This window comes from Halichoerus grypus, chromosome 2 (assembly GCF_964656455.1).
Source record: "Halichoerus grypus chromosome 2, mHalGry1.hap1.1, whole genome shotgun sequence".
NCBI classification, from domain to species: Eukaryota; Metazoa; Chordata; class Mammalia; order Carnivora; family Phocidae; genus Halichoerus; species Halichoerus grypus.
The window spans coordinates 65260510-65285069 of record NC_135713.1 but is presented as its reverse complement, the minus strand read 5'-3'; the positions used below and the strand labels follow the sequence as shown (position 1 = coordinate 65285069).

The 24560-nt window shown below is 35.3% G+C and overlaps 1 protein-coding gene across 12 annotated transcripts in view; it reads left to right on the top strand.

The window, feature by feature from the left end:
• The window catches only part of APC (APC regulator of Wnt signaling pathway), a 130875-nt gene that overhangs the window by 72268 nt on the left and 34047 nt on the right, over nucleotides 1-24560 (top strand). For 11 of the 12 annotated variants that reach the window (XM_036087350.2, XM_036087349.2, XM_036087346.2 and 8 more), the window contains 3 exons: nucleotides 365-478; nucleotides 13464-13547; nucleotides 22065-22169. In XM_036087350.2, coding sequence (XP_035943243.2) covers nucleotides 365-478; nucleotides 13464-13547; nucleotides 22065-22169 — 303 coding nt within the window. The remainder of the gene's footprint in view (nucleotides 1-364; nucleotides 479-13463; nucleotides 13548-22064; nucleotides 22170-24560) is intronic. The other variant, XM_036087348.2, reaches the window with a different exon arrangement.

Below are 24560 nucleotides of genomic sequence, written 5' to 3'. Positions count from 1 at the left end.
CATTAATGTGCTAGTTTTTAATAATTAAAGTATACCTCTTCAGTGCAGAAGATGGGAACTGAAGAAGACTTACCCTAACTGGACCAATTATATATTTTAAGTGAATCAGTACAGTTTAAAGCCATTTGTGGCTGTGGGGCAATAAAAGTGTTTCAACTCAGCATTTTACATCAGGGACCCAGACTGAGCCCAGCACCTATAATCAAATTTTAGGACTCCTTGAAGTAAAAAAATAATCTTGTTATGCTCCATAACTTACATATTTGATATTCATTTTCTTTATTGGTATTTATATGCTTCTTTGCTTTTACTGATAAACACATAACATGAGGTATTAACATTTCAATTTAATTTGTGGTTTTAGTTTTCCTTACAAACAGATATGACCAGAAGACAATTAGAATATGAAGCAAGGCAAATCAGAGTTGCAATGGAAGAACAACTAGGTACTTGCCAGGATATGGAAAAAAGAGCGCAGGTAAATTATTTATTATTAAACTATAAAACAGCACAGGCTAGAGAAGAGCTATTAAGAATGTAATGAATTATAGCTCTGTTAAACATTGATTAAATTTTATTATTAAAGATATTTATAAGTCTACCTTCACTTTGGCACTATTTCAAAATAATAATTTATCATGGCTGCTGGGCAACATAACCAATGTTCACATAATTCTGCCTCCACCATATTTCATTTCCCTGATACTATTCTGCTCTGCACTGGAATTATAAGAGGGAAAAAGGGTTAAATGCTGGTCATCTGGTAGCTGATAGCTAACTTCACTTCTCCTTTAAGATTTTTACTTCTTGTAATCTAAGTATGTGTAATGACATTCAGAATATTTCACTGCTTTTTAAGTTGTATGCAAAAAAGGGAAGTCCTCATTTAAGGAAAGTAGAAAGGGAATATAGAGAATAGTGGGAAAGGTGAAATGAGTTGGATGGAGAACATTCCCGTATTTCTGCCCTCAGCTGATGTCAAGAAAGAATATTAAATAGCTTTGCTATTTGCTAAGGATTTTCATACATTATTGAATTTAGCACTTTGTGTTTACATAAGTATATTACTGGCTGATGTTTTTAAGCCCTGAGGAGGCTTTGCTGTTTGCCTTGTCTATTTCAAAGCAAGTATGGGCATTTAAAAAAAAAAAAAAAAAGGAAAAGTCTTAGGACAAACTGGTAAGAAAACATTATTTGAAAGATTTTATTTAAGGGAATAGTAAATAAAAGGGAGTACATACATTCATATGTATGGTATAAATACATTTTTGTGTTCTAAAAAGTTTATTTGTAGTTTTAAAATCACTAATACAAGACATTTTCCATCCTCAAAGTATAGTCTTTACCTTTTATATGGTAGCTACCTAAACATAATGTATATTCATTTTATGCTACAGTATGGTGTAGACTAAGGAGACACTTAAACACCAGTACCACAGTACCTTTTACAGTCCATACCTGTTAATTTCACAATGGAGCTAGAGGCTCAACTACCATGCTAGTTAGTTATGCTAGATTTGTATATATATAATATAGTTTTTGTTAATTTCCTCTCACCCCCATTCCAATCAAATTAACGTCTTAAATGCCAAAAGTAAAACTTTAAAAATAAACCTTTTGGGGGCCTTGGGTAGCTCAGTCGGTTAAGCGTCTGACTCTTAGATTCGGCTCAGGCCATGATCTCAGGGTCTTGGGATCCAACCATGTCAGTCTGTACTCAGCAGGGAGTCTGCTTGAGATTCTCTGTCTCCCCATGTCCCTCTGCCCCTCCCCTACTCACTCTCTCTCTCTAAAATAAATAAATAAATATTTTAAAAAGTAAATAAAAATAAGCCTTTCAATAGAAAATATACATGAATATCTTTCTAATATTGGGGTAAAAAAGGATTTCTTAAACTAGACAAAACACTATTTTTAAAAGAGAAGACATAAATTTCACTATATTAGAATTCAGGATTTATCTTTATCACGTACCTTAAAAATATATGAATTTGGGGAAGAATGGTAAATCAGTAAATATATAAGTACAACTAGCAACCTATTTGGGAGAAATTAAATTAGATCCCTAACCCACATCTTGTATAAGAAAAATTACAAATGGATTAAATATCTAAATGTGAAAAATAAACCTGAAATTAATGAAAGAAAATATAGGACAACAAATGTAAATTGTCATAAAATTTTAAAACATTCTGCAGCAGATAAACTAAGGGAAAATATTTTTAACACATAAAAGGAGAAAGGTCATTATCCCTATAATGTAAGAATTCCTACAACTAATAAGAAAAAGGCAACTCTTTTTAATGGGTAGAGGCTGTAATCAACTTACTGAAAAAAATGCAGATGATTAGTAAACACATACAAATGACTGGTAAACAATTTAGGGAAGTTCAAAATAAAATCCACTCTTGCCCATGCCTATGTGAGATTGTCCGTCTTCAGCTATCCCTGCTAACAGTTTGGTTATTTATTTTTTATTTGTTCAGCACATATTTGGGCATCTAGTATGGTAGCCCCTACTTTACTGTATACATGCTGGGAAAATGTACACCAAGTTATTAATGGAGATTATTTTGGGGGACTGGGGATTGGTAGGGTGAAAGTTCCTTACACTTCCATTTTACCATAATTTTTTATAATTATATGGATAACAGAGTTTATATGTTTCCTGGTTGATGGATATTTAGGTTGTTTGTAATTTTTCACTGTTAAAACAACTCTGATAAACATACTCGTATCTTGTAAACGTGTGTAAGAATCTCTCTCAGTTAAGAGTCAGCAATCTTTTTCTTAAAGAGTCATAAAAAAATTAATATATTATTCTTTGTGGGCCATATGGTCTCAGTCACAGCTACTCAACTCTGCTTTTGTAGCAAGAAAGCAACCATAGATGATCATCTGTAAGCAAATGGGCATGGTTGTTTCAGTAAAACTTAATTAACAAAACAGATGGCTAATAGGCCCTAATTTGCCAACTTCAGCTCTAGGGTATATACCTAAAAGCATCATTGCTGGCCATAAGGTATGAGTGTTTTGAACTAGTGTTTGCCAAATTGCACTCAAACTGATTTTATCGATTTACACTTCTACTAGTAGTATGTGAGAATCCTGTTTCTTCTGTATGTCTCCAGCCCTTGTGAGTCAGACTTCATAATTAACAGTCAGTGGGCAATGAAACATTAGCTTGTCGTTTTATTTATATTTTCTTGAATACTGCTGAGGTTGAATATCTTCTCATGTATTTATTAGACTTTTGGACATTCTGTTATTTCATCTTTTTCCCATTTTCTATTATGTTAAATGTCTTACTCTTAAATATTTGAGAGATATATTAATATCCTCTTGATACCACTGTGTTATAGATAATACACATCACAACCCCTCCCTGCAAAATCCATTATCTATTTTAGCTTTGTGATAACAAAAATTAGTTTTTGTTATAGAGCTAAATTAAGTATATTGCCATAGTTTTGCTTTCTATGAATTATTTATACATCTTTTCCTATCCTGGAATCGTAAAGTTATCCTCTTATTATTTATAATAGTTATAATGTTTTATTTTTACAATTAGGTCTTTAATTCATCTCCAGCATGCAATTATGTATGTTTTGGAGGTAGGGATCTAATTTTACGTAGATAAACACAAGTGTATATGATTTTTATATGTATATATAATTATTTAATATATAACTTGAATTTTAAGTAGTATATTGGTTTTTATTAATATATGATCAATTATCTATATAACATATACACAGATATGTGCATATTTATGTTTTTAACTAAATTACCCATTATCTTTATGTGATACTCCACTATTTCCCCATTAATTAGTAATCCCATCTCTGGCATATGGTAAGTTTATATTTGCTGGGTATTTCTAGACTCTATTCCACTAATTTTTTTTAGTTTCTCTGTGCCTGCACTGATACCACATTTGTTTTATTTGCAGTAGTTAATATAAATCTTAGTACCTGGTAGAGTGAGTTCTCCTATTTTTGTTTGTAAAATTGTGGTTATATTTTGTCTTATTTCTCTTCTGTCTGAAATTTAGTTTCAGCTTCTCTAATTCAAAGAAAAGCCTGATACATTTTTTTATTAGAATCACATTGAATTTATAAATTAATTTGAAGAGAATTCCTGTCTTTACAATATAAAGATTGGTTCTTGGTTGAAAGGATAGACTCTGGAGCCAGACCTCCTAGGTTCTAATTCTACACCTGCTACTTATCAGCACTGATTTTGGGTAAATTTTCTGCCTCAGTTTTCTTACTGGTAAAATATAATGCTAAACTGAAATGTGAGGATTAAATGAGTTAATACATGTAAAAGCATTTAGAATCTGACACATAGTAAATACTCAATATATATATTCGGTGTTGTTATTAATTGTATATCTCCATTCATTTAGGTGTAATTTTATGGCCCGCAATAAAGTTTTGTAATATCCTCTATAAAGATTTTATACATCTTTTTTTTATTATTCCTAGATACCATATAGTTTTTGTTACTGTTGTGAATGGGATTTACTATAATTACTAAATTACATTTGAATATAAATATCCAGTGACCTTCCTGAGCTCTTTTATTAAATCATCTCAGTAGTTTAAGATTTTCTTGCATTTTTCTTGCATTTTCCATATAAACTGTCAAATATGGCAGTTGCTTTTTTTTTTTTTTTTTGCATTATTTGCAAAAGGTAATTTTCTTTGCCCTTTCCAGTTGTTTGGGTTTTTTTTTTTTTCTCCTTATATTGCATAAGAATTCTAATACATCTTTGAATAAGAAGCAGTGATACTGGTCTTCTCTGTCTTACTATGACTTTAAAGGGACTCCTAAAGTTTCACTGTTAAGTGTGTTGTTTACTCAGTTTTTAATAGACACCCTTCCTCAAGTTAAGGAATTTGCCTTCTATTCCCAGTTTGTTGAGAGTTATCCTGAATCTGTATTGAACTGTATTATTATTAAAAATTTTTTAAATCAGTTTTTCAAAAGTCATACCAACTATATTACCCTGAACTGTTAAGCACTTGTTATTAAGCATAGTTTCACCAATATTCAAGGTTATTATATAAAAAAAGGAAAGAAATACTACTAGGTTTTTCCATTTTCATTTTGAGAAACAGAAGCACAGGAGTTGTGTTATTAGAAATCCTCTACCACAGTGGGTATCAAGATATAGAACGACTTCAAGATTTAGTGACATATTGGCAATACAGAAACCAAGAGGAATATTAAATACAATTTCCTACTTTTATCTTTTAAATATTAAATCTTTTAATTTAAGATTTTATTGGTGGACATACCCCCCGCCCCCATCCCACGTGCTCCTGGGCTGTGCTTCTAAGGAGCCCATCAGGCAGCTTTAGTCCCAGCACTGCAGAGCCCCTCCCACAGAAGACTGGGGGCACAAAAAGCTTGCTGGCACTGCCCCCCAGCTCTGTGCTATGGGAGACCTGCCCTCTCCAATACTCTCTTAGCCAGAGCCCATACAAGGCAGTGCCAGAGGCCTGGTAGTGTGCAAGCAGCTCCTACAGTGGCCAGCACTACTCCAAAGTGACTCCTATCCCAGAGAAAGGGAAAGATAATCACACATACCAGTCAGAGGAGGCCCCAGCAATGGGCTAGAAGCAGACAAGTGGTTTGACTGCAGGTCCCACCCACCAGCAAAAGCTTTTTCGGACAACACAGGGGAAGGACACAGCAGTTTGGTGCTACTGCATCTCTAGCAAACACCTGGTCTGACTCAGCTCAAGTCTGAGGCATCCCCAGACTGGCCCACTACCACTACAGGAACTAGACACTGCCCACAACAAGCAGAAGAGAGCCATTGCAGATGACTGGACTGAAGGAAAAAGCAGCTCAGCCACAACAGCAGGGCACACACATCACACATAGGAGATACCCCTAAAGTACCAGGTTCTGGTGAACAGGGGACACTGCACAGCGGGGCACTACAAGATCTCTTCTTCATAAGGCCATTACTTTCAGGTGCAGGAAACATCGCTGTCTTTCCTAACACAGAGAAACAGACACAGTGAGTTAGACAAAATGAGGAGATAGAAGAACATGTCCAAAATGAAACAGTAGGACAAAATCACAGCAAGAGACCCAAGCAAAACAGGGATACATAATTTGCCTAAGAATTCATTTTTTTTTTTTTAAGATTTTATTTATTTGACAGAGAGAGACACAGCGAGAGAGGGAACACAAGCAGGGGAGTGGGAGAGGGAGAAGCAGGCTTCCCGCTGAGCGGGGAGCCCGATGTGGGGCTCGAACCCAAGACCCTGGGATCATGACCTGAGCTGAAGGCAGACGCTTAACGACTGAGCCCCCAGGCACCCCAATATGCCTAAGAATTCAAAGAAATGATCATTAATATACTCACTGGACTTGAGAAAAGAGTGGAGGACATCAGTGAGACCCTTAACAATGGGATAAAAAAGAACCAGTCAGAGATGAAGAACACATTAAATGAAATAAAAATACACTAGATGAAGTAAATAGTAGAAGCAGAAAAATGAATCAGTGACTTGGAGGACAGAGTAATGGAAAGTAATCAAGCTGAGCAGATGAGAGAAAAAATTATGCATAATGAGAATAGACTTAGGGAATTCATTGATACCATCAAGCATAATAACATTTGCATTATAGAGATCCCAGAAGGAGAAGAGAGAGAAAAGGGGGCAGAAAATTTATTTGAAGAAATAATAGCTGAAAACTAACTGAATCTGGGGAAGGAAACAGAAATCTACATCCAGCAGGCACAGAGATCTGCCAACATATCAGCCCAGGGAGGTCCACACCAAGACACATAGTAATTAAGATGGCAAAAAGTAGTGATGAGAGAATTTTAAAAGCGGCAAGAGAGGAGAAACCAGTTATATACAAGGGAAACCCTATTAGGCTAGCAGTGGATTTTTCAGCAGATTTTGCAGGCCAGAAAGGAGTAGTATGATATAGTCAAAGTACTGAAGGAAAAAAACCTGCAGCAAGAATATCCAGCAAGGCTATCATTCAGAATAGAAGGAGGAATAGTTTCCCAGACAAACAAAAGTAAAGGAATTCATTACCACTAAACCAACCCTACAAGAAAAGTTTAAAGGGGACTCTTCAAGTGGAAAGGAAAGAGTAAGGAATGTAGGAAGCAGAAAAGTAATAAAAATAAGTAAAAAAAAAAAAAAAATCCATCAAAGGGGGGCGCCTGGGTGGCTCAGTCAGTTAAGTGTCTGCCTTCGGCTCAGGTCTTGATTCCAGGGTCCTGGGATCAAGTCCCCATAGGACTCCTTGCTTAGCAGAGAGCCTGCTTCTCCCCTGCCTGCTGTTCCCCCTGCTTTTGATCTCTCTCTCTCTGGCAAATAAAATACTTTTTAAAAAATCAGTCAAAGGACTCATGAAATAAAAGGATATAAAGTATGATACCATATACCTAAAATGTGGAAAAGAGAGGAGTAAAGAATGGGTTCAACCTTAAGCGACCATCATCTTAATATAGGCTTCTACATATAGGAGATGTTGCATACAAACCAAATAACCAAAAAACCAATAATATGCAAAAATAAAAAGAAGGGAATTCAAGTATATTACTAAAGAAAGCCAACTAGTTGGGGGAAGAGAGCAAGAGAAGAAAGGAAGGGAGAAAAACTACAAAAACAACCATAAAACAAGTACCAAAATGGCAATAAATACATAGCTATCAATAATTACTTTGAATGTAAATGGACTAAATGCTCCAATCATAAGACATAGGGTGACAGAATGGATTAAAAAACAAGACCCATCTATATGCTGCCTACAAGAGACTCATTTCAGACCTAAAGACACATACATATTGAAAATGAAGGGATGGAGAAGCATTTATCATGCAAATGGATGTGAAAGGGAAGCAGATACTTGTATTTGACAAAATAGACTTTGAAATAAAGACTGTAACAAAAGACAGAGAAGGACACTATATAATCATTAAGGGGACAATCCAGCAGGGAAATCTAACAATTGTAAATATTTATGGACCCAACATGGGAGCACCAAGTATTTAAAGGAGTTAATAACAAATATAAAGAAAGTAATAGATAGTAACGCAATAATAGTAAGGGACTTTAACACTCCACTTATATCAATGGGCAGAGCATCCAAACAAAATCAAGAAGGAAACAGTGGCTTTGAATGACACATTGGACTGGGAGGATATAACAGATATATTCAGAACATTCCATCAGCAAAATACACATTCTTTTCAAGTGTTCATGGAACATTCTCCAGAATAGATCACATATTAGGCCACAAAAAAGTCTCAACAAAGTCAAAAAGATCAAAGTGAATCCATGCATTTTTTCTGACCACAACACTATGAAACTAGAAATGAACCACAAGAAAAAATCTGGAAAGACCACAAATACATGGAGGCTAAATATCATGCTACTAAACAATGAATGGGGTCCACTAAGAAATCAAAGAGAAAATTAAAAAAATACATGGAGACAAATAAAAATGAAAACATAATGGTCCAAAATCTTTGGGATGCAGCAAAAGCTATTCTAAAAGGGAAATTTATAGCAAAACGGGCCTACCTCAAGATGCATGAAAAATCTCAAATAAAAAACCTAACCTTACACCTAAAGGAGCTAAAACAGAAGAACAAACAAAACCCAAAATCAGTAGAAGGAAGGAAATAACAAAAATTAGCAGAAATAAAATAGAAACTTAAAAAAGCAGTAGAACAGATTGATGAAACCAGGAGCTGGTTCTTTGAAAAGATTAACAAAATTGATAAACCTTTAGCTAGACTCATTTTAAAAAAAAGAGAGAGAAAGAGGATTCAAATAAAATCAGAAATGAAGGAGGAGAAATAACAACTGACACCACAGAAATACAAAGGATTACAAGAGAATTTATGAAAAATTACATGCCAACAAATTGAACAACCTAGAAGAAATGGATAAATTCCTAGAAATATAGAGCCTTCCAAAATTGAATCAGGAAGAAATAGAAAATTGGAACAGACTGGTTACCAGCAATGAAATTGAATTAGCAATCAAAAGACTCCCAGCAAACAAGTCCAGACCAGATGGCTTTACAGCAAAAGTCTACCAAACATTTAAAGAAGAGTTAATACAACTCTTCTTCTCAAAGAAGAACTTCTCAAAGTTCTATTCCCAAAAATAGAAAAGGAAGGAAAACTTCTAAATTCATTCTACAAGGCATGCATTACCCTGATACCAAAACCATATAAAGAGACTAGAAAAAGAGAACTGCAAGCCAGTGTCTGTGGTGTACATAGATGCAGAATTCCCCAACATAATATTAGCAAACTGAGTCCAACAATACATTTTTAAAAATCATTCACCACCATCAAGTGGGATTTATTTCCAGGATCAGGGGTGGTTGAATATTCACAAATCAATCAGTGTGATGCATCACATTAATAAGAGAAAGGATAAAAACCATATGCTCATTTCAATAGATGCAAAAAAAAGCATTTGACAAAGTACGACATCGATTCATGATAAAAACCCTCCACAAAGTAGGTTTAGAGGGAACATACTTCAACATAATAAAGTCCTTATATGAAAAACCCAGAGCTAACATCATCCTCAATGGGGAAAAACAGAGCTTTTCCCCTAAGATCAAGAACAAGACAAGGATGTCCAATCTCACTTTTATTAACAATACTGGAAGTCCTAACCATAGCAATCAGACAAGGAAAAGGGTTAAAAGGCATCCAGATTGGTTAGGAAGAAGTAAAACTTTCACTATTTGCAGATGACATGATACTGTATATAGAAAACCCTAAAGACTCCACCAAAAAACTACTAGAATTAATAAATGAATTCAGTAAGGTCCCAGGGCACAAAATCACTGTACAGAAATCTGTTGCATTTCTGTACACTAATAATGAAGCAACAGAAAGAGAAATTAAGAAAACAATCCCATTTACAATTGCAGCAAAAATAATAAAATACCTAGGAATAAACTTAACGAGGAGGTGAAAGATCTGTACTCTGGAAACTATAAAACACTGATGAAAGAAATTGAAAACAACACAAAGAAATGGAAAGATGTTCCATGCTCATGGATTGCGAGAACAAATATTGTTAAGATATTCATACTACCCAAAGCAGTGTAAACATTTAATACAATCCCTATCCAAATACCAATAACATTTTTTCACAGAACTAGAACAAACAATCCTAAAATGTGTATGGACCCACAAAAGACCCGAATAGCCAAAACAATCTTGAAAAAGAAAAAGCTCGAAGTATCACAATTCCAGATTTCAAGTTATACTACAAAGCTGTTGTAATCAAACAGTATGGCCCTGGCACAAAAATAGACACATAGATCAGTGGAACAGGATAGAAAGCCCAGAAACAAACCCATCATTATCTGGTCAATTAATCTTCAACAAAAGAGGCAAGAATATGCAATGGGAAAAACAGTCTCTTCATCAAATGGTGTTGGGAAAACTGGACAGCAACATGCAAAAGAATGAGACTGGACCACTTTCTTATACCATACACAAAACTGACTTCGAAATGGATTAAAGACTTAAATGTGAGACTCGAAACCGTAAAAATCCTAGAAAGAGAACATAGGCAGTAATCTCTCTGACATTGACTGTAGCAACTTTCTTCTAGATCGGTCCCCTAAGGCAAGGGAAACAAAAGCAAAAATAAACTATTGGTACTACATCAAAATAAAAAGCTTCTGCACAGGGGAGGAAACAGTCAACAAAACTAAAAGACAACCGACTGGGAAAATACATTTGCAAATGACATATCTGATAAAAGGTTGGTATCAAAATATATAAAGAACTTACACGACTCAAAACCCCAAAACCAGATAATCCAATGAAAACATGGTCAGAAGACAGAACAGACATTTCTCCATCTCCATACAGATGGCCAACAGACCCATGAAAAAATGCTCAACATCACTCATCATCAGGGAAATGCAAATCAAAACCACAATGAGATATCACCTCACACCTGTCAGAATGGCTAAAATCAAAAACACAAGAAGCAAGTGTTGGTGAGGATGTGGAGAAAGGGGAACCGTCTTGCCCTGTTGGTGGGAATGCAGACTGGTGCAGCCACTGTGGAAGACAGTATGGGGTTTCCTCAAAAAGTTATTGAACTACCTTAATTGCACTACTGGGTATTTACCCGAAGAATGTGAAAATACTAATTCAAAAGAATGCATGCACCCCTGTGTTTATTGCAGCACTAGTTACAATAGCCAAATTATGGAAACAGCCCAAGTGTCCATCAACAGATGAATGGATAAAGAAGAGTGGTGTATATATACAATAGAATATTACTCAGCCCTAAAAAAGAATGAAATCTTGCCATTTGCAGTAACATGGATGGAGGCAGAGTATAATGCTAAGTGAAATAAGTCAGTCAGAGAAAGACAAATACCATATACCAAATACCATATGATTTCACTCATATGATTTCACTCATATGTGGAATTTAAGAAAAACAAATGAAGGGAAAAAAGAAACAAACCAAGGAACAGACTCTTAACTATAGAGGACAAACATGGTTACCAGAGGGGAGGTGGTGGGGCAGTGGGTGAAATAAGTGATAAGGATTAAGGAGTGTACTTATAATGATGAGCACTGAGCAGTGTGTAGAATTGTTGAATCACTATATTGTACACCTGAAACCAATAATACACTGTATGTGTATTATACTGGAATTAAAAATGAAGTAAAGATTTTATTGGTGGAGGGGAGCTTGTTATATAGAGAAAGGGAAAATAAATATTAGAAAGCGAATTGTGCAGTTTCTTTGTTTCATGTAAAGCCAGAAAATGTTTATCATCTGCTTGTAGAGGTGTTCACTCATCTTTGCAGTATATTTAGAAAGCTACCAAAAATATAGGCATTTCTCCTTGAGCATGTTCTCATGAGCAAATTAGATGTGAAAAGCTTTGTTAATTAGAGTATTACTTACCTTAAGTTCACTATTTTCACAATCACAATAGATAATCAGCATAGTTGTAGTGTTATGAGGGAAGGGAGAGAAGGAGGGAAGGAAGGATTTGGTTTGGGGGTTGTTTGTGTTTTGGTGAGCACATTTTGAGTTTTTCTGTGGTTGTTTATCATGACATTGGATAATAGCAGCAATAAGTGTTTTTACTGTGTAATAAAATCATAGGGACATTGTATTTAAGCAAAACTAGGTATGATCAGTGGGTAGGTTTTATATGGAAGTTTTTAAACTATATATACATAAACTATTTCAGTTCTTTTAGTATTTATTGGGATATACGCACTCAGGAATCTTTTATTGATGGAGCACATAATCAAAAATAGTTTGGAAATGACTCTATCTAGCCTCCAACACGTTTTTTCCCCCATCAAAACAATTACTCATAATTTCTGGTGCTTCAATATTAAGATATCAACTGTAGAATTACCACAGAAAATGATATAACATTGGCAGTACTTGTTTCTAAAACCTATGTATTTGTTGTCACAAAGGTAATTAAAATAATTTGAATTTGCAAGGTTTTCATAAAGTGATTTGGTTTTACTCACTTCCACCTGTGTCCATCAAATTAAAGCAAAACCTAGCTCTTTTTTTCTTTTTTTTTTTTTTTTAGAGAGAGCATGAGAGCAGGGGCATGGGGGTGGGAGAAGAGAGAGAATCTTAAGCAGGCTCTCCACTGAGCCACTGAGCACAGAGCTCAATCGTGAGGCTTAATCTCACGACCCTGAGCTGAAATCAAGATTTGGAGGCTTAACTGACTGAGCCACCCAGGTGCCCCCAAATCTAGCTTTTTGTAAAAACACTTTTTCCACATTGTTTCAGTTCCATGTTGTTCCATCTATAGTAAGTGCTTTGTGTTCACTTAATGGTCTTAGGACAGTGGGAAAGCAAAAGCTTCTAACATCATTGTGATCCTAGTGTTGGGAGTAAAAATAATGTTTAGCTACAGAAGGTATTTGGGAAAGCTACATCTGAAAGGTACTAATGTCTTGTAATAGGAACAACTCTTGAACAGGTTAATGCTACTGTTTAAACCCTGATGCCTACTAACACAAATCAGATGCTCCTTCCCTTTACACATATACCATGCTTTCTATAAATCTATTACATTATACTGGCATCTGGATTAGTATAAAGATCAAATTTAGGTGTAATTTTTAATTTGTTGAACTATTTTTTGAGAATAACTTAAATACCAATATTTTTACCACATGCATCATGCAATTTGATATATGACTCATATTTGTACAATTTTCCTAAACAAATCTATCTTATAAAATGAGGTGTATTAAAAAATTGAACTGCTGCAATATGTCATCAGTGTGTGAATATATGTATATCTAACTTATTATATAAGAATAATTTAGCATAACCCCGAGCTGTTAAATGATAGCCATAGTATGACTGTTTATACTAATGTTTTTAATAAAATTAGATCTAATTTGGTCCCTTACTTTCTTTTAGAGAAGAGTAACCAGAATTCAACAAATAGAGAAGGACATACTTCGTATACGACAGCTTTTACAGTCCCAAGCAACAGAAGCAGAGGTTAGTAAGTTGGGTTTTTTTGTTTGTTTACAGATATAGATATGGAAAAGAAAATGTCTAATTAATGTGGCATCATTGAAATATAGATGTTTCTTCTAGAGAATTGAGACACTTCGTAAGTTTTTTTCATGAAATTAAATGAATTATCAAAAACCTTGACTATGTTGATCTTTTAATAACTCCTATCAATTAAAATTTATAGAGTCGTAAATACAGATACTTTACTTCAGTCCTCAGATTACATATAATCAGATAGCTAACTTAAATTGGCTATTATCAACTAGTAAATAAGCTATTACCTGTCTGTAATTCATGATTAAAACTGATCATACAAATTTATTTATGCTTGCTCCACAGTCCTCATTAAAATTACAGTAAAAGCATAAAATGAAAAAGGCACAAAGACAGGGGAGGTAACAATAAAATTGGGGGAGCTGGAAAGCAGGTAAATAAATGCACGGTTTTAGTATATAGTAGTGAATTAACACCTAAGTCAGCTGTAGGAAGTCATGAAGCAACTCATTTTATACTGTGGAGTCCCAAAAGGTTCCAAAATAGGTACCTCTGGATATAAGGATTAAAAAAGGTGGCTAAAATTTTAGTTAGAGGATGACTGAAAATTTGTTAAGATGCAGGTAGAGCCTCCAGAGGCTGTCTTGAACTCTCAATAGCAGGTAACTTCTTTCCAATCCCAGCAAAAGAGGAGGGACTTATTCTAGAAAGGGTAAAAGAAAGGGTCTTTAGGTAGAGGTAACCCTAGTGTAACTGAAGTTGGGATATCATACTAAAAACTGAAATAAGTGAAAATTTACTTATGAATGCTGAAACCCTCACTCACTTCCAAGCTTATAATACAGGCAAGTTTCTAGAAGCAACTTCTCTAAGAAATGTGACTAACCCAAGAAAACAGACCTGAAGGTACTGACATTGGAGGATTCCCCAATAAAACAACCCAGCTGGACCACCCTATAGAGTAGCTGTAGTTGCCAGTCTTCATCCTTCATGCATAGAGCAGCACTTAACCTTTTCGTAGGTAGCCCATTCTGAAATAGGGATGGACAGCTAAAGACTACCAGACATTTTAAGTAAGTTCCTAAAAAGAAGGATGTCATGGAAAAAGTATGCAGAGAGAACACTTTAAAACCTAAAACTAACATTCTCAGATAAAAGAGGATGCATCCATAGTGGTAGGAAACGATTCTACGCAAAAGGAACATTCAGAGAATTCAAGAAAGAGTTCTTGGGAATTAAAAGTGTGATGGTAGCAGAAATGAAAACTCAGGTTAGAAGATAAATTTCTCGGAAAATAGAAAGATATGAGATGGAAGACAGAAAAGATGAGAAAATCAGAGAATCATTTCTGGAGGGTTCACTATTCATATAAAAAGGAGTTCCAGAAAGAGAATGGAGGAGCTAGAAGGAGGAAATTATCACAGAAATAAAATACCCTAGAATTGAGGGGCATAGTTTTCCAAATAAAATGGTCTCTTCAGTATCCAATACCACAGATGAAAATAATCCCACAGCAGGCACATCATGGTACAGTTTCATTTCACTAGGAATAAAAAGAAAGTCCTAAAACATTCTAGAGAAGGAGAGGAAAACAAACAAGAAAAAAACAAAACAAAAAACCAGGAATGTAAATGTCTTTAGCTATATAAACAGCAACACTGGGAGCTGGGAAGTAGAATACCAATTTCTTAAAATTTCTGAAAGAAAATTATTTCCAGCTATATTCTAACACCTGTTCTCTGACACCACTGGGTGTCCCGTAATTCCATTCAGTTCTGACACCCAGAGTGCAGAGTGCAGACCCCACATTTAAGGATAAAGTCATTCACAAGACTGCCCTCACTTCAGACACCAACTACCAGTGTCAGGTGTCCTCAAGCCACCTGCACTCTGCCCAGCTTGCTGTACATTCTATTCTAAGTGGGTATATTCTAGTGCAATTCAATTCTGACACTTAACTACCTAGAATTAACATAGCCTATACAGGTTAATGGCAGAGTCCTTCACAAGACTAACCACCCCCCCCCAAGCCACCCATACTTCTGCCCAACTGGCTACAAATTAGGGGCTTCCCACACCCCCCTAGGTTCAGTAATTCACTGGAGTGACTCAGAACTCACTGGAAATACTAACATACAATTACAGTTTTATTATAGAGGATACAGATCAGGAACAGCCAAATGAGACCAATATAGGGCAAAATCTGGGGAAAGTGAGGGATAAAGAATGCAGAGCTTCCGTGCTCTCATAGAATCTCAACACGTCATTCTCCCAACATATCAATATGTTCATCAACCAGGAAGCTCCACTGAGCTTCAGCGTCCAAAGTTTTATTGGGGTTTCATTATGTAGGCACACTTGATTAAATAGGTAGCTGTATGACTGACCTTAATTTCCAGGCCCCTCTCTTCCTCCTCCCTGGAGGTCAGTCTGGCCCAAAGTTTCAACCTTCTAGTCACCTGTTTTCCTCTATGTCTGACTCTTAATATCATAGGAACTTTGGCTTTAGTACATCTGAATTTGAAATATGCAGAAACATGTATTTGCTAAGTAGGCATTTTAAGTACGAGTACTATGAAGTCATATTCCTAAAAGCAGTTTAACTTGGCTGACTTAAGCCAATAAAAACTCGGTATTTGTAATATAAGGAGTAAGTGTCCATTTTGCAATGTTGACTCTTAAGGACTGGGGGAAAAAAAGAACAGTATCTCTGCTCCTTTTTCAGTCTCACTGGTATTGTTGTTTGGCAGTATTCTGGTTGTTGCCACCCCTTTGGCTTTCCAGTGTAGTTTATCTTTTTTTCCCCCTTGATTAAACTTACTGTAACACTCTATTTTTTTAACTATTTTTAAAGAGGCAGGCTTTTGTTTTTATTGAGCAGTACTACATTTTATATTTTCTCTTTTATATTTTCTGCTGCTATTGTTTTTCTCATTTCTTTAGTTACAGTTTTTTCCTCTTTCTTATATCCTGATTATTGTTGTCTGCATCTAACAGATCCTTTTATATTTCGGAATGAATATTTGCATTTATTTTTTTCTAGTTGATTGAATCTTTTATTTGTATGAAATAGCTCTGTGTATAGCATTTAATGCTCTTCACCTTGAATTTCATTTTGTTTGCTATTAATATTACCACCCTAGCTTTTTGTTATCATTTTCCCACTATAATATATTCCCTGCTGGTATTTCAAAGTTTACCAACTTTCTGTCCTCTGGAAAGCCCTAAAAAATTGTTGTTTGTTCATTGCCACCCTTATTTTCCAGCATGGTTATAAGTTTTTTGCAGGTTGGAGACTTGTTTGTGTTTTTTTATTTGTTCAAAACTTTTATTCATACCATTGGATCTGGGGCCAACTGTGCCAGCTGTCCACTGTTGTGATCCAGTCTCTTCTTGTTTTCTTTTGTTATGAAAGTGATTATATTAGTCCTAGCCTACAGTGGTTACATTTAGTCTACTAGTTCAGTGAATGTAGATTAAAGGAAGGTGCCATGTCACATTTAAGAAAGAACCAAAACTTTTTTTTTTTTAATTTGCTTTTTAAAGTTTCTTTATTCCATTATTGTTGTTCGGCTAATATAGATAAGTGGGAGGATCTGGAAAATGGAGAAAACCAGGGCTTGGACACTCATAAATTAGTTCACATACAGCATAGATTAGAAAAGAGAGGATATCTGTCAAATAATTTCTCCACCATGAAGCGTATTGCATATAGCACTCTTTGTCCTGCCTGTTGACAACTCTGGTTTAGGGTCAAGATGCAGTACTTAATTCAAGTGATGTAATTATTGCACATGATTCAAATATCAAAAATTACAAAAAGATATGTGAAGCAACCAGTTTACCACTTTCTTGTATATCTTTTCAGAAAAGGTGGATTGTTTATCGACCAGCAAATACATTTGGGGAGATCAAAAAGATGGGAGCTGTGAGGAGAGTTGTAGCATGGTTGTAAAATCTCTAGAAAATAGCCAGTGAGAGAGCCAGGTGGCTCAGTCAGTTGAGCATCTGATTTCATTTCGGCTCAGGTCCTGAGATGAAGCCCTGCATCGGGCTCCGCTCTCTACAGGGAGTCTGCTTGAAGATTTTCTGTCTGTTCTCGCCCTCAAATAAATAAGTAAATAAATAAATCTTTTAAAAGAAAAAGAAAATAGCCAGTGAGAAATATTTATTAAAATCCTATGCAAAGTACTTTTGTAACTATTAGTAAGGAGACCACTCAATTTAAAAATTTTTTTAAAAATTAAAAAAAAAGATTTGAATAGACATTTCACCAGAAAATGTACAGAAATGGCTGGTAAGCACATGAAAATATGCTCACCATCATTAGTCATTCAGGAAATGCAAATCAAAACCACAGTGAGATACCACTTTACACCCAATAGGATGGCTATAATCATAAAGACAGATAATAAACATTGGCAAGAATGTAGATAAATAGAAGCCATCATATATTGCTATTGGGAATATAAAATGTGCAGCCACTTGGAAAACAGTTTGGCAGTTACTTAAAGTATTAAACATAGAGTTATCGTGTGATCCAGCAATTCCACTTCAAGGTACCTATCCAAGAGAAATGAAAACATACGTTCACACAAAGACTTTAACGTGAATGTTCATAGCAGTATTATTCATAGTAGCCCCCAAAGTAGAAACTATGCAAACGTGTATCAGCTGGTGAATGATTAAAACACAGTGTGGTATATCTTTACAACTGAATACTGTTCTGCAATAAAAAGGAACAAATTGGTGATACATACTGTAACATTGATCAAGCTCAAAAACATGCTAAGTAAAAGAAACTAGACATGTAAGTCTACATATTTCATTTATAAGAAATGTCTAGAAAAGTTAAATTTATACAGACAAAGTAGTTAAGACAGGTATGGGTGGGAATGAGGATTAACTGTAAACGAGCACAAGTCATCCTATTAGAATGATAAAAATGGTGCTTGCTTCAGCAGCACATATACTAGAATGATAAAAATATTCTAAAGCTGGATTATGGTGATGCTTGGTACGCTTACAAAAAATGGTACACTTAAAATGGGTGAATGTTGTGGTATGCAAATATCTCAACAATTTTTTTTCATCCCTAGGGTAGAAAACTTTGGGGAAGTTGTCCAGCAACTGTGGAAATGAGGATGCTAATTAGGATCATTCTTTCATTAGGACTCAGCAACAGTTTCTTTGCCTTTAATGTTAGCAGTAGCTTTGGACCGTGGTAAAGAGTGCTCACTTCGGCAGCGCATATACTAAATTGGACAGTGGTAAAGAGTGCAGGCAGGCCTGTAGCCTAGGATCAGTAAGAGAATAAAGGGAAGTAAAATAACAAATAGAAAGGAGGAGGAGGAAAGAAAACAAAGATAATAAGTGTTAAATATTATTTTGGGCCCTAGAGTCAGGCTTGTGATCCCAGCTCTGACTCTGCCACTTACGAGGTATGTCACCTAAAGCCAGATACTTATCTTCTCTGTGCCTCAGTTTCTTTATTTGTAAAGTGGGGATAATAATAATACCTTACCTCACAGAGTTGGTGTGAGGATTAAATAAATCAGTAGATGCCAAGTGATTAAAGCATAGTAAACATTAGACTTTTTTTTTAACTTTATCACATTCATCATCCTGTCATCAAATGGGTCTGGTAATCCTTCATGACTACTATGTTTCTGTGGATCCCCCGTTCTTCTTCTCTTGGAAATGACTTTACTAATCTCCCTCCATAATTCCATCTCCTCCTTCATAGAGAAAATAGTACCTGTCATCAGAACTGCCTGTCCTTCCTGTCAAGAGGTGTTCTGCCTTCTTGCCTGTGCTTTGGATTTTCATTTCCTGCCTTTTCAGGAACTTCTTACTCTTATCTCTTTTCTCTCACGTATTTATCTCCTTCCTCTTCTGTGGCACCTTTGTATTGCCATTTAAACCTGCTCAAATCTTATCTTTCAAAATATAAAAGGAACCTTCCTCAATTCTGCCTCTCCTTGCAACTACCTTCCTTCATCTGTCCCCTTACCTCCCTCACTGTCTTTTCCCATTCCCCCACTCCACAAGTGTTTCTAGACTCCCAAGTCTGTATTTCCTCCCCACCATTTACTCTTCTTTTCTCCCCCACCATTCACTCTTAAAACACACCAATCTAGCTAGTCTCTACTCCCATCAGTGACTTCTATATTATTAATTAAATTGATATTTTCAGTCTTCATCTTGACATTTTCTACATTATTAAACACTTCCTGTTGCTTGAAATATTTTTCTCTTGGCATTTATGGCAACACTTTTTTGTTTTTTTTCCCCATCTCTTTGGTTTTTATAGGCCCATGCTCTTTTATCTGGACATTAATTGTACACATTCCTTAAGTCTTTATTTCTGTTATCTGTATTATCTTTCCCTTAGACCGTCTCATTTGTGCTTACAGCTTCGCTTACCTTTTATACACTATTGGCTTTCAAATCCATTTTCCTAGCCCTCAGTTCCAGACTCCTAAATCTATGTGCCTCCTCTGTATCTCCACTTAGATGTCTCAAAGACACCTTAAATCCAACATATTCAAAGCATAATTAATGATCTTCTCCTCCTAAGTCCTTCTTACCATGCCACTCCTCCAGAAAACCCTCACTCCCTTAGTATTACCTTCTCTGCAAGTCTCACCATCATTATTCAGTTGTGTGAGTTAAGGAATATAGGAATAATTCTTGACAGCACATCTCTTCTTCTATCCTATATGCAGTAATATCAAGTCCTTCAGATTTACCTCTCTGTCCCTACTTCTATCCCTGCCACTGCTTGCCTGGTGTCAGGTACCATCATCTCACACTTAAGTTAATACATTAGCTTCCAAACTGGTCTCATCTATATTTCCTACCTACTTAGACCATTTAAAATTAAATTTGACCTTAAAAAATCAATTTACATTAAGTTTTCCCATTAATAGTCTAGTATTGGTTATGTGAGGGCAGGAGTGATGTATGAGAATCACACTAAAATTCAACAAAATCAATAAGGTTTTTTTTTTTTTACCATCTTTTTTTCTACTCTCTGCACCATGATTTTTCTGATGTACTAGAACAAACTAGCCCCCCTCCCCCAAACCTCAGGTCCTTCGCATTTGATCTGTTTACCTAAAACCTTCCCCTAACCCTGTCCATTTTCCCAGAACTCCTATTCTTTAGATCTCAGTTCAGACAGCACTTCCTAAGATGGCTCTTTCCCAAACTGTTAGGCCATGTGATATCCCTCTGCTTATTTATTCTCACAGCACCTTGTACTCTTTTTTTCAGTGTGCTTGTCAAAGTTTTAACATTATTTGATAGTATCCCTGATGAGACTGTAAGCTTGAGGAGTATGTAGAACAGTGTCTTGTTTTGCCAGCACTGTATTCTGTGGCACCTCATACAAGTAACTTTAACATATCAGATGCTCAGGAATTACTTTTACATTGACATCTTTAATTATGTTAGTGTCAAATCTTTGTGTTTTTAGTGGGTTTTTATTCATTTTGCCTCTCGATTAACTTTGTATTGTCTCTACTTTTACTGAATTTGTTGAATTTTATAGTGTGATTTTCAGATGATACTATTTTTTCTTCTATTTCTGAATTATTGGGGCTATCTCATTTTTGCCTATATATAACTTAGTTTATTGGTGGAAATACTGCATGTAAATTAACTTTTAAGTCACATTTTAAATGGTCTAGGAAAGCTTGATGTTTAAGGAAATTCCAGTGGAAGCCATTTTGTAATACAATTATCTGCTATTAAATATGGCAAGTGTTTTAAAGTGTAATTTTTATTTTTGAGTATCATTTTCCTAGAGCATGCAGGCACATTTGTGCTTCTATAAAAGATAATGGAAAAATTAGTTTACTTCTTTGATTCTGCAGTGGTATTTTTACAGAGTGATTGCTTTATACTGGATATAATCTATCTTGAAATGACTGCTTTTACTGGATATAATCTGTCATTTTCATTTCATATAACAGATGGTGGTTACATTAGAAAAGGTTTTTGGTTCTATTCCTATCAGGATCTAAGAGCTTATTGATTTCATGACTTTTATTAGCAGAAGATATATATATATTCTGTGTATAAATATACGTATACAGAATGTATTTGTAAGCCTAGGTAATAGTTTAACTGTTATATTTGCAGCTCTATTAAATGCCAGAGCCATGTGACCTTGTGGAAGAGATAAGTATTTGTTCTAGTTGGGTTATATCCCTGGGAGTGATGTGAGCACAGCTGGTGGAGGATGGTGTTTCTGTGAGTCTCAGAAAATCCTTTGTCTTGTGCGGCTTTAATGCTCAGGGGACACACTTCACTTTCCTCTTACTGAAATAGTCAGCTGCCAACCATGCTGGAGGTTATGAAGTATAAGTGCAGTTCCATGCTTTTGTAAACCTGTATAATTGATGCATTCAGAGCTTTAATACAGGAAAGAAAAAAAGCTGTGGGCTAAGAAAGCATTCACTGTTTCTGTATGTAATGATGTTAACTCCATGTTGACAGAGGTCATCTCAGAGCAAGCACGAAGCTGGCTCACATGAAGCTGAGCGGCAGAATGAAGGTCAAGGAGTGGCAGAAATCAACATGGCAACTTCTGATAGTGGTCAGGTAAATAAATTATTTTATTGGTTTTCTTTTTAATTAGCTATTTAAATATTTTTAAAGGAATATGGAGTGAGATAGTCCTCAGAATGATCTGTAAATCTTACTGATTTCCTTAGTCCTAAATGGATATCTCCAGAAGAATTCAGTGCCAAAATGCTATGTCATTTTTCTTTATTACATCTAACAATAATGGTTTCAAAATTTCTAAGTATATTTTATAGCTCTAAATTGTGTATTTCTGTTTTAGTCTAAAAATGATTAGTGTGGGTAGAGGTTTTTTTTGAAAAATAAATGCTAAACTGCATTTTGGTTATGTATGATTTGACCTAGTTATTATTGCTTGCATTGAACAGATTTGCTCTTTCTCTAAGGCATTCTTTGCAAAGACATTTTTATGTTTTTAAAAGTGATAAAGACTTTGTTATAATTCTTGTTTTCTGTTGTACTTCAAGGTTACATAAATCTAGAAATCCAAGTTTTATAATTGAAAAAAATGATACTAATGCTCCTAAAAAGAGACATAGCCTAGTCATGTTTAACCATTATCACATCATTTTTTAGCAAAATTGTGGAAGTCAACTTGATTTTTTTTTTAAATGTAGCACTGTTATCTTGTAACTCTGCCATTAATTTTCTATTAGAGTTTTATCAGAATGCATCATAATATGACAGAATTCTGTTTGGGGTGTTTGGTCTTCACATTTTTTCAGTGAATATTTTTATGTTGTAAATGAGTGATTTTTTTAAAATAGAATTTCACTAAGTTTTTAAAGATAATTTCCCCACTATTGATACAAAATATTCCTGTAGTGTCTGTAGGTTATTTTTGATTTAATATTTTTTAAAAGAGCATGGGTTAAAATTTAAAGCTTATAATGTCTCATATTTAAGGGGCGCCTGGGTGGCTCAGTTGGTTAAGCATCTGCCTTCAGCTCAGGTCATGATCCCAGGGTCCTGGGACCAAGGCCTGCATCCAGCTCCTTGCTCAGCAGGGAGCCTTCTTCTCCCTCTCCCTCTGCCTGGCACTCTGCCTACTTGTGCTCTCCCTCTCTCTCTCTCAAATAAATAAATAAAATCTTAAAAAAAAAAAATTGGGGCACCTGGGTTGCTGAGGCGGTTAAGCGTCTGCCTTCGACTTGGGTTGTGATCTCAGGGTCCTGGGATCAAGTCTGGTATCAGGTTCCCTGCTCAGCAGGGAGCCTGCTTCTCCCTCTGTCTGCTTGTGCTTGTTCACTCTCTCTCTCTCTCTCTCTGACAAATAAATAAAGAAAATCTTAAAAAATATATAAAAAAAATTTTTTTAAGGTTTTTAAAAATGTCTCATATTTAAGCATTTAAAGTTATTTTACTGAGTTAAAGGTATTTCATTTTAGTATTACTAGTTAGCATTATACTGGGGAAAACTCTTCAGTTATAGATGGTAAATTGTGGCAAAAGAAATTATATTTTAGCATATTTGAGTTATTTTGAGTATATTTTTTTTCTACCTTTAGGGAATTATTTGGGAAATTTGTTTTCCTACATATATGTAGAAGAAAAGAAAGAAAAGTTTCAAGCTCTTGACAGAAAAAACTGTTTGCTTAGGATTAGACCTTTCTAAATATTTATTTGGTTACTTTTAGTCACTGTTTAAAACAATACTACAGCTGCTCCAAATCCTGATGTAGCCAAGTGATACAAACCTGTGGGACTGTGATTCAGTTAGCCACGATTCCTTTAAACTATCTTAATCGGATCTATACATGATAACCTCTTGGGATTTGTTCATTTGTTTTATTTTATTATTTGCTCCAGAAATAAAAGCCATTGACAATAACTAAAAATGAAAATCAGCCTCTGAATTTCTCAGGATCAAAGTAGCATGATCCAGCAAAGCTTCTGTCCTGGTGCACTTACGCTACCACTGCATATGCAAGTTCATTGTACACCCTCTCTCACCTGGTATCCTGCCTGCCATCCACCCTGCCAGAATGATCTTTGCAAAGAGTAAATCACCCTCTTTAAAACCCTTTATTGGCTTCCCTTGGTTTTTAGAATAAGATAACCCTTTTTTATGACCTATATAACCTGGCTCCTGCCTAACTCGTCAGCTCTACATCACGCTTTGCTCTCACTACTTCAGCCACACTGGCCTTTCAGTACCTCATATTTATTGGGCCTCCTCTTTCCACAGCCTGTGCACAATCTATACCCCTTCTTTACAGTGCTCTTCTCATCCCATTTCACTCCATTAACATCAGTTCATGTGTCTTTGCACTTAAGCATGACTTTCTCAAGAGGCTTGAACAGTTCAAATCCCATTGTCATAAGCTGTCCTAGAACATTCCTCTCTTTGAAGACTACCACATTTGCAGTTTTACATTTATCTGTGTGATTATTTGATTAATATTGATT